General features: G+C 41.7%; 1 protein-coding gene across 1 annotated transcript in view; it reads right to left on the reverse strand.

Annotated features, from left to right (window-relative positions):
• Window positions 1-11,520, reverse strand: part of SYNJ1 (synaptojanin 1) — a 97,280-nt gene that overhangs the window by 45,185 nt on the left and 40,575 nt on the right. Inside the window, exons 9-11 of the mRNA XM_018565007.1 lie at window positions 11,035-11,207; window positions 9,131-9,212; window positions 5,900-6,052 (exon numbers count right to left, since the gene is read on the reverse strand). Coding sequence (XP_018420509.1) covers window positions 5,900-6,052; window positions 9,131-9,212; window positions 11,035-11,207 — 408 coding nt within the window. The remainder of the gene's footprint in view (window positions 1-5,899; window positions 6,053-9,130; window positions 9,213-11,034; window positions 11,208-11,520) is intronic.

The following is an 11,520-nucleotide window of genomic DNA, read 5'->3' on the forward strand; positions in this document are numbered from 1 at the left end:
ATTTGTGGGGGGTGAAAAGGGGGGGGGGGGGGGGGGGGGGTATTTTTCCAGCAGCCTGAAGAGCAGCGCATGTCGAGGCAAAATTACCAAAAAAAGGAAACACATATGAAGCACATCTCTGTCATACATGCACATTTCTCTGCGTTTTATCCCTTTAACAACCCTGCAAGTGTATTACCACTCTAGCATTCAAATTTGAGAAAATCCCACTTTATGTTTGTTATGTGCTCCCGTGGAGCAGTGCTTTGGGTAGACTACAAGCTACTCTGAACAATTTCAACGTGAATCTGTTCCCAGACAAAGTGGGGACAGACTGAATTTTCGCTCATTAACATACAATGAAAGGAGCTTAGAACTGAGATCTGTGACCCTTTGTTAGGGCAGACAGTGTTCAAATCTGGTTTACAACATATGAGATCTGCCAGATCTGCAGTACAGACAGGGTTAATTATTTAACCCTGTTAAATAATTAATCCTCAGCCCCCTCCTTGAAATGACAGAATGGAAAAACGTCAGCTTCGGAGTTTCCAGAAAAGAGTACCGTAAGTAAAAAGGTAAGAAGCAACGTTGGAATGTTTTATTAGTTATTCTATGTGAATGGGAACATGTAACAAGTAGGTGCAACAGTTAAACACACCTTCTGTGGGTTGGCAACACACAGCACTTTTGTTGACTGAGTGGTGTCAGCTCTCCCAGTTGTCTTTTGTTAAACTACTCACCCACATCCACTCCCAGATCTCTACAACATAAAAGCTAATCATTCTGCAGTCCAGGAAAAGAACTAGGAGGGCTGTTGGAGATAAAGCGCTGCGCAAACTGTTGTCGCTATATAAATCCTGTATAATAATAATAATAACAACAACAACACAGATAGTCTGCACAGGACACAAAGCAGCTCAGAATTTCTTAAAAGATCAACAAGTTTTGTTTTGCGCTTAACAAACGGATATAAGAAAATGCTTCTAATGGTGTATTTAACAGACCATACACAGCAAAGTAGTTCATTTTCAGGGTTTACTATTTTTAAATGTAAACACTCTAGCTGGCAAGAACTCCTGACATCATATTTTTGCTGCTTCGACTGGAAATTCTGTTCAAAACACTTTACAAAACTAGGAAATACATGACCACGAGTCTTGTTCAGAAACAGAAATGTGGCATTGAGACACTTCGTTTATACTCACCAATTACAGGAAATCAGGAGAGAACCGAGAGAGAGAGCAGGAGGAAAGCAGGGAAGATGTTAGAGGACAAGAATGAGAGAAGTGAACACAAAGGAAAAAAGAAAAAAAAGGAGAAAGAAAAGCCTCTTAATTATTTGGATGGGGGCACACTGGCATGCATGGGACATGGTCTGATATTTACCACATTCTGCATCTGTCCATCAACTTATCTAAACAGTGTTAGGTTTGTTATATGTAATTTTATCTCTAAACTTCTATAGCATCCATGTGCATTATTACCTTCATGCATAGCAACCTCTGACCTAAACAATCCCACCCTCGCCCCCTGGAGATCCGTACTTAGAGATCCAACAGTCATGGTTCCGCTATTGTTTACATCCAGCTCCCTCTGCTGGCCACACCTGTACATTACAGCCCCATAGAAATCTATGGAGAGGTCTCCCAGCCAGGCACAGTTCTGCTATTGCTTACATCCAGCTCCCTCTGCTGGCTGCAGCTGTACATTACAGCCCCATAGACGTCTATGGGGATGTCTCCCAGCCAGGAGATGTATGTAGAGTTGCAGAACTTGATATCAACAAACAGTGGGGTAGCAGCCCTTGGATCTCAGTAAGTATTGATGTGGAGGGCGAGTGTGGGATCGTTTAGGTCAGGAGAGGAGGCAAAAAGAATAAGTGCATATTTTTTTAAAACGCACTTATTTCATGGAAAATTCCTAACATATGTATTACAGATTTATAATACGTGCATTATACATATGTTTTTCACCTGCTTAAAGATGTATTAAGTAGATGTGCACCTTCAAATGCAGCAAGTCCAGGTCAGCTTTATGATAACTCAGCATTAGCAGCGGGAAATTCTTTTTCACATCTCTCATCTTCTAGAATCTGTACCACTGCTCCACCTCTCGTCTATCAATGCACTGGTGACTCCCACCCTGAGCTCTCTCACTCACACCCAGCACCTTTGAGAGCATGCAGCGCCATTGCGGTTTGGATCTCATGCATGCAACACAAGGGAACTAAAAAATCATACTGTAACTGCTGCATTGTTTTTGTACCCCCTCACAACATATGTTGGGCTGAGGTAGGGCAGTACAATGCATTACTGTGCGCTGCAATGCAGGAGCAGTGAAAGATGAATACTGATTGGTTCCAAATAAATGGCACCATGGGACACCAACACACGTAATGCACGTTAATGCAGCACAATGTTGTGAAACATGCCATACATAGGGTTACTGATTTCGTTTAACGTGAACCTGTACCGTATGTAAGAAAAAACGACAGGGTCACCCGAAAGATAGCCCCTGCAGCAGCTTTTTCTTACCTTCCATTAATCTGGCCATACATATGAAGTTTTCTCATTCAGCACCACTGCCTGAACAAGAGAACTCTTTTGATTGCGCCCCTCAGCGGCCTGTCTAAACAAGGCCTGAGAATCTGACGTCAGGAAAATAAAAAGGTTGTTACAGGTAACAGCACTTTGCATTTCAGCTTTCCTACTTCCACTGCTTCAGTGAATAAGCTCAGCGGTGTTTGCATGGATGATGCATGTAAATATACTATTCTTATGCAGACACACTTTTCTGACGCGGTCCCTGCTTATCTACTGTGCGTGACAGAAAAAACTAACTGGGGATTTTAATATTGTCTGCTACACCTGGAACGTCAATCCTTGGCAAACTGACACAAGATAGAGCAAAAACAATGCAATGGGAACATTCCTGGGCTGTTCTCAGCTACAGATGACTAAAAAAGGGCAATAGTTTCATGGAGATCCTAATGATAAAGATTAATATAATGTCATCCTGAGCTCAGTACAGAAAGTGCCGTCTGGTATAAATGTCTCACCCTAGACTCAGCCAAGATCAGTGCTTAAAGCTGAATTAAAGGAATAAATAAAAAAATACCCTTAAATTGGGGCCCCTGCAGTACCAAAAGGGTTAAATGCCTGTCCTGCCTAGGGGAAGAGGAAAAGGCTGTAAAATACTTTTCCCTTGCTCCTCCGGCGCTCTTCTTTTCGATGCTATGGGCTAGCCATTCCCATTCTTGCATTGCATATGATGACCTCAACGTGTGACCAAAGAAACAGGCTTTGGGGGGGACCAGTCGCACAGTGTGGTAGAAGGCTGCTGGAGCGAGCAATAGGGCAAATAATGCAGCTTATTTCTCAACCTCTAGAGCAGTCCAGCCTTTAACCCTTACAATGCAGGGAGGCCCCGCTGCAAATTTTTTTTTTTTCCTGATGCTCAGACTTTAAATTTGTCACTATGCTAAACATAGCATAGTTTATATTTTTCCCCCTGTGATTTTTCCCCTTTCCATTCAAACTACTAGAGAAAGTGACAGCTTAAATAAAGTGCAGACGACCCATGGTGCCTGAATGTACATGTCGTCATCTCTTGGTGGGAAATACTGGCAAACTCTAATAAGCATACACTGACTATAGAAAATAAAGTCAAGGGCTGGCCCATTCCCTTACACCTCCTGTAACTTGCTATTGGTTATTGAAGCTAAAGCTGCCCATACACTGCTCCTGCTGACTCAGCTGAAATTAGACAAAAAGTTAATTTTTCGACTTTTTCTTGAAGAAGACATTCCAAAAATTTTTGGCTGAAAAACAACTGCAGCCAAAATGAGCTGAAGTCATTGTTTGTGTATTCCGACAGCGGCACCATTCTGACAGCAAATCTTTTCTGTATACAAGAGTCATGTATATTGACAAATTGTCGGGATCCACCCTGCTGCCTGATTGACAGCTGGCTCTGCCTCTCTAGAGCTAGACCCAGCTGTGCCCGCCCCCCTCCCCTTCTGCCCCCCCAATGAGCGCTGGAGGAATGGAGCGCTGCAGTGTCACACGACGGCTCTAAGTATTAGGAAGAGTACATTTTACTCTCCCAATACGTCTCCTTTCATTTTCTGCATTATAATTGGTTACATCCTTTCCCAAATTTTCTCCCACTCCTCTTTGCTGTGTCCTTTTAGCCCATGTATTAAAACTGTGATAGTTTGGAGATAAACCCTATATGAGGAGATCTGAAAACACTGCTGGAGATCACATAACATCTGCTCTTATACTTACAAAGCTATGTTCTCAGGAATTTTAGAAATGAAACAGTGCTGGTAATGAAATGTGAAACATGATATCAGGCTGTACTCAGAATCAGAGAAAGCTGCAAGCACGGAACCAAAGAATAAAAGCTGAACTCCGGGATAAGCAAATCTTTTCTGGATACAAGAGACATGCGTATTCTTCATTGAGGGTCCATTCACACCATCTGCATTGGAGCTGCGCTGGTCATTGTTTCCAGTGCAGCCCCAAACGCAAGACAAGGCCATTTGCCTTGTTTACGGATGGTGCGCACTCAGACTACCGCATTGCGGTAAGGCGGCGGTGGTGTACGCGGAAGAAAATGTAAGGTATGCCTTGCCTTTTTTCAACGCAGCAGGTTGCAACACAGTACAACTGCCTTGTACCCTGCTGTGACATGTCGATAAAGTTCTGGGGAAAAAAAAGTACACCGTGTAATCCGCCGGGATCAGTGCTTCCACACTGCCAGGGCACAGCACACCAGACAATGTGCGATTAGCGCAGGAACTTTCTCTAAAAAAGGCCGGTAGCTGCTCTTTGTTAGTGCGAGGTGACTGGTCTCGTTTCTGCCCCCTGCTCTAGTTTCCTGTAGTGTGTGGACCTGCTGGCCCCTCCCACAGCTCTTCTCCCTGTACAGGCTGTGTGAGTGATGATACCACTGCTACTTTCACAATTTATATCCTGGATTTATATCCTTTGTAGCCATTAAGGAATATATATTTAAATCAAATATGCCGTGTGTTGGAATTTAAGATGCATCACTGGCCTTTGGTTACCTAATTTTATGAAATACTTCAAAATATATTTATTTATACTGGGGAGGTGTAATATTGGCTAATGAGTAATAAACCATTGGTAGCTGCAATAAAACACTACATGTACCCAGCATATCTTTCTGTTCAACAGTCCAGATCTCTCTCAGTATGTAACTGGCATCTCCACATTAGTACGCAGCACAATGCAACATATAAAAGTAAAAAATAGTTTACTCTCCAAACAAAGGTGATGCGTGTGCTTTACTCATTGTGATATCAGTAAAACTACATTTTATGCATGGCTGGATACTCCCAATAGGCTGCTGCTTAATAGACATTTCATACTCTATATACAATAGCTGCCCTTAAAAGGAGAATTTCAGTGAAGGCAAAAATTAATCAGAATCAGTTGCTTTCACATACTCTACTATAAGGGTGAGCTCCCACTATGCCATACAAATGTGTACAACTGCAGCACCTCCAGTTCCTGGTCTCTATATTGATTATCACTGTTGAAATTGGGTGGGTGTACTTTCTGCCTAATCTTCAATATCTAGTGCGTCCTTGGACACACAGTAACCCCTCTGCGGGGTCATTCCTTCATAACTTACGCGGATCATCAGCTTTTGCATCTAAAAACAAAATAACAGCTGGTCTTCTGACTTAATAACTGAATTGCATGTCTGCCTGGGGTTCCCCTTTATTTGGAATTTCAGATTGCATTAAGCAAGCTCGCCATAAGCAGATATACAGAGATACAGTCATAGTACAGGGACATGCATGGAAAAGAGACAGTAGCAGCATTGCAAATATGTAGGAAACAACAAGCACATTCCACATCCTCCTCCTACCTCATCTATTCCTCACCTTAGCTTTTCCTTCCAGGGCTCCAGTTCCTGCGTAAATCTTACTGATGGAGTCTCCATTGGTAGACCACATTGTACGGAATACCTCCTGAAAGCGTGTAACCAGCTGCGGCTTCTCAGCCAGGCCCAGGACTTCCAGCTGCTTTAATAGCATCTGCCAGGACGGAAGCAAGGGACATATTAAAAGTGACTGATGATGGACATGAGAAGCAGATGCCACTAATCTCATCACATATTTACAGCAGCGCGACACTAGAGAGCACTCAAACACAGAAGGCAATATTCATTTCTGCCAGCAAATTAAAATAAACACAACAAAACACTAACGTGATTCCAAAAAGGAAAAAAAATAAAATAATAATAATAATGATATAGTCATACACACAGTGTGTGCGTGCGCTGATAATGTACATGAATATTAACATTAAACAATTTTATACCTTCTGGTACAGCACTAGATTACATGTAACTTAAAACTGCTTCGCTGGAAAAATCGAAAAGTGCATTACTTTTGCAGGCATGGAGCCCACCACAAAACTCTATTAATTTTGAGTCAGTTTTTTATTTTTATATTTTTTTCTTATTATTTATATAAAATCTTTAACGCTTTAAAACATTTTCTAAAGGGAGTGTAAGAAAAGTATGTTTGCTTTTAGACTCACTCTCTCTAAATGAAAATCTGGGAGTCGTACAAGCAGAGGGAAGAGAGATGAGGCAGTCCTCTGATTTATTTGGTTGTGTTTCAGCAACTAAGCTCTGTAAACAGTTTTCTCTTTTACTCACTGTAAAATCCCCGGGAAGCAAGATTTCCAAGTGTCTACAAAAATGTACCCCCCCTCTACAGCTATATAATAATAATAATAATAATAATAATAATAATGTGGAAAGAGGGAGGGCACCGTCACGCTGAGGGGTGTTCCTTGGTGGATTTAGCCAACTTGGAACGCTAGAATTTATGAGTAGACAAGAAGCCAGGTTTTGGATAGGTACCCTTACTCCAGGCTGGACAGCATCCATGATGATCCTATCAAACGTTGCTCTAAATATTTGCTGTCCCTCGAAGGTTACACTGAGCCAACTCTTTTTTTCGGATGAGTTCAGCTGTCCAGCACTTTGGCCAAAGAAGCCTGTGCATATGCGCCAACAAAAGACTGATGGGGCACAGAAGACAGGTATCTCATCACAGCTAAAGTTCAGGGATAAGATCATGTGGCTCACACTATTGCTAATCTGCTGATCTGCCAACATCAACCACATTTCATATAAGGGAGTTAGACCCTTATATCCAGAACTGGCCTACAGATTTTTTGTTTGCCAGTGTCTAATCCCCCATTTAGGTGGCAGTATAGCCCAAATGTTTAAGAACTGCTGTGTCCATCAACAGAGAATAGAAAATTAAAAGAAGTTTATGGCAACTCCTTCCCTTTGGCATCTCACAGTAGTCAATGAGGGAAGGGAGGCAGGCACTGAAAGCACACCTACCATCGATTCCCAGTAACTGCAAAGTAGGCCTGCCACATGCAACCAATTATACTGGATCTCCGACTTAGATTGTGCACTGTCTGGTAGCCACAGTTAATGCATTTGTTTTACCTAGTATACCACTTCTAAAGGTTTCTGCTTGTTTGTGTTTCTCATATATGTTTAAGTAGGTTTGTTAATGACCTTGTTGATAATCTACAAGTCATATACTGCACTGATATTATACCTAATCCTGGGAGCGATGAGCCAGCTATACAGAGCCTTTGGCTACTGGAAGGCCATTGGACACTAATTTGCAAGTTTAACATATATTAAATTGGTCAGACTGATTCAATTAGGCGCTTCCTTTAGTTATTTCACATCCATATAAATACAGTCTATTAGCTGCAATTCCCCACAGGCCTGTAATTATAGATTATTCTGTCCCAACCCTCCAGCAATGGATGACTCATACCTATACCGCCCGGACATAACACTCTGGGAAAGGCGGTGAGGGGATGACACTGATCTATAGGCTACCATCAATGTCATCTGGCATTATATGGTGTTTCCAAGAATGCTCTCCTGTATATCCGAGTCCTTTCTGAACAGTAACATCTCATGGGGCCCATGCAAGTTTTAATCTGATTGTTTAATAATGTGGTCATCTGGTTAATGCAAAGGATCTACGAACAAAATATAAGCATTTGTGGCAATATTTCAAATTACTTTAGGAAGCCTTTTCCAATTGACAAGGCTGGAAATGTTTACATAGGGTGGTAATGTATGAGATAATAAAGTTTTATCCTCGATTCAATCTATAAATGCACAAATAAAAAAAAAAAATACTGAATTAAAGAGGAACTGCAGGATATAAAAAGTTAATCCTTGCTGTGGGGTTAACCCCCGGACTGCAAAGGGTTATCTGCTAGTTTTTCTCTAGAGGACAGAATAAAGAAGATTTGCTCACCTGATCCTTGAGTGCTCATCTCATCCCCCCTCCTCTCCGGCTGTGGTATGTCCCTCGGCGTCTTCATGTCTAATGCAAGTGAATAGACTATATAAGATTTGATGACGTCAGTGGGGCTTAGGCTCCTTTAACATATGGCATTTTCGTTTTCCGCACGGTTTCACAAAAACACACAATTTTGTTACATACGCGTGGAATCCACCCCTAAAATCATGATTGGACTATTTTGTGGGACGCGCAGTCTCGTACCGCAGGGGCGCTGCAATAATCTAAACAATGCACATTGGAATGCATTGGTTTTTTTTAGCGCGTTTCCGCACAAACTAATACGAGCAGAAAACCGTTCACGAAGAAATATTAAGAAGTATTATGGCTCCTGCTGTGGAATAAACAAACACTGCACAACAATCAATCCAGCCTGAATGTGCTATCCAATATTGCCTTGTATAAATGTGCCTGCAGACATCAGAAGTGAAGGTTAGTCTGCTACCGAGTCTATAAACAGGAGCGTTTAGGTAATGTAAAAGGTAAGGTAAAGGGAGTAGGAGAGGACCAGTGCTGGCAGCTGCTGCTGAAGTCACCTACCCATTGCAGCCAACCTATTCCTCCCCCAAGATCTATCAGCCAAAGCAGGCTGACATGCAGTTACCTCCTGATTTATTTGTTATATGGTATTTGTTACAGGCTTGATCATCTCCTGCACATGGATAGACAAATGCCACACTAAAAGACATTATTACAGTATTACAAAAAAAAAAAAGAAGAAGAGCAACCATTTTCATAAGTAATTGACATAGTTACCTCCAGCCCAAAGAAAGCTTGGACACTGTTGGTTCTGTCCAGGCAGTCCAAGCAGTTGGTTCTAATGCTGCCACTTTGTGTCCTGTATAAACCATGAAATAGGAAATCAGTCATCATGGAAATGTTCTGGCCAATCACCCACGCAGACACCTTCACATAGGTTAGGAAAAGTAGGCAGAGCTGGGCATTTGGAAGCCAAGCTCTAACCGTGGACTTTGAGTGGAGTGATCCTTTAAACCAAACAACGATGCTAATTATTGTGGAGGAAGTAGCCAATAATTGATGCCACTTGGCCAAATTAAAGGATGCAATAGTTTAAAACATGGAGATATGGAAGCATTTAAAGTGAACCTGTCATATGTAAATCCCACACTGTTATAAAGCAGAAACATTATGGAAAGAGCATAGTGGCAAGCAGTAGCTTTGTCACCTCCAGTGAGTTTAAAGGATCGCACAAATAACCTCTCTTTAATGTGTAAGCTATTAGTCCCATCAATTCACCATGTAATGGCAATGAACAAAGGCAGACATATCTAAAGTCCAACCTGTAGGACACAACAATGGCTGCCCAGATAGATACAATGGAGAAACTAGTGTAGCCATAAAGAGAGACACAGGAAATGTGCTATTCTCAAAATACTAGGGTAAGCTGCACTATGTTACACTTTTGGGTTTAGATACGCTTTAAAGCAACCCTCTAAAGCAACAGGAGATGGCACTACCAGAAGTGTAGGTGGGAGGTACCAGCAAGCACGGAGGCGGACACAGGAGATGACACTCCCCGAAGTGTCGCTTTCCCAGCAGACTTGTTTGTTACCGCAGGCAGCAAGTAAGGTAGGAATTTACATTCTTTTGCAAGGTATGATATTTGGTCTTTTTTATATTTCCGATAGGGTTTCCATCATAAATCTGAACAAGAATGAGCAACGCGATTGTAAATCAGACTGCAATGTGTGTGGACAGCTTAACACACATCTAGACATCTTTACTACACTGCCTGGCCAAAAAAAAGTAAGTCGCCACCTAGGTTTAGCGAAGCAAATAGGTCAGAGCCTTCCATTGGATAAGTGTTATGATCTGGGGTTGCTTCAGTTGGTCAGGTCTAGGTACAGCAATGTTATGCGCCCAGAAAATTAGGTCAGCTGACTACCTGAAAATACTGAATGATCAGGTTTTTCCTATCAATGGATTTTTTTAATCCCTGATGGGATGGGAATATTCCAAGATGACAATGCCAGGATTCATCGGGCTCAAATTGTGAGAGGGGATTCAGGGTGCATGAGACATCATTTTTACACACGGATTGGCCACAACAGAGTCCAGACCCTGACCCCATAGATAATCTTTGGGATGTGCTGGAGAAGACTTTACACAGTGGTCCGACTCTCCCATCATCACAAGATCTTGGTGAAAAGATTCAACTCTCGACGGAAATAAATGTGGTGACATTGCATAAGTTTATCATAATGATGCCCTGGCGAATGATGTGTGCCATAATCAAAGCTAAAGGCGGTCCAATGAAATATTAGTCTGTGACTTTTTTTTTTTTTTGTGTGGCCAGGCACTGTACATCTAATTAATGAACTCATTCTCAACAGACAAATTACCTTCAATATTTACATAGTTTCAAGGTCACTTTACAATATCCTTATTTATTTTTATATAAAGCCTAACTTTTTGTTGTATTCAACGGTGACAACAAACATTGCCCTTTACTCTCCCATCCTCAGCTTTATTTCCTTTTTTTTTCCTCTGGGACACAATCAGCTGAAATGTGCCATTTTATTAAAGATGTATGTAAACCCCCAAAACAAGCAAGATCTAGAATTAAAGTGTGTGTAAACTCTAACTGTGAACCTATGTAGTTTGTTATTAGATGACATGAAAGAACAAATCTCCCAGACCTGTGCACTCCATCTTTGTCCATATAGAAGAAGCCACACTCTTCCAAGAATGCAGAAACTTTTGGTTTCAGGACAGTGTTCAGTTTTTCAGCTTTTCCTCCACGCACCATCTGATGATAGTCAAAATTCCCCATCAGGACATCTGACACGTGTTCCGACGCCTTTAAGTGACTCTGTAATGGTGAGAGTAACATGTTACTTGGTTTTTGATGGGTATCATTATCATAATATTCAATAGGCACAAGAAGGAAATGGCTGCACAGCACATTCCACATATACTGCGAAAGTATAAAAGGGAGCCAAGGGGCCTTCACACAAACAAAAGGTCATTCTGTAGCACATCAGCATGTTGACAGAAAGGAAATTCATAATCCAAAGTCTTTCAGTTACATGAAAACTCCTTGTCAGCTACTGCGTTTAGTTGTTTGTGGGGGGGGGGGGGGGGGGGGTGTGGGGTGCTGGCAGTGCATGTTACAAAGGTTGTTA

Source organism: Nanorana parkeri, unplaced genomic scaffold, assembly GCF_000935625.1.
Source record: "Nanorana parkeri isolate BGI_ZX_2015 unplaced genomic scaffold, ASM93562v1 scaffold805, whole genome shotgun sequence".
In the NCBI taxonomy this organism is placed as follows: Eukaryota; Metazoa; Chordata; class Amphibia; order Anura; family Dicroglossidae; genus Nanorana; species Nanorana parkeri.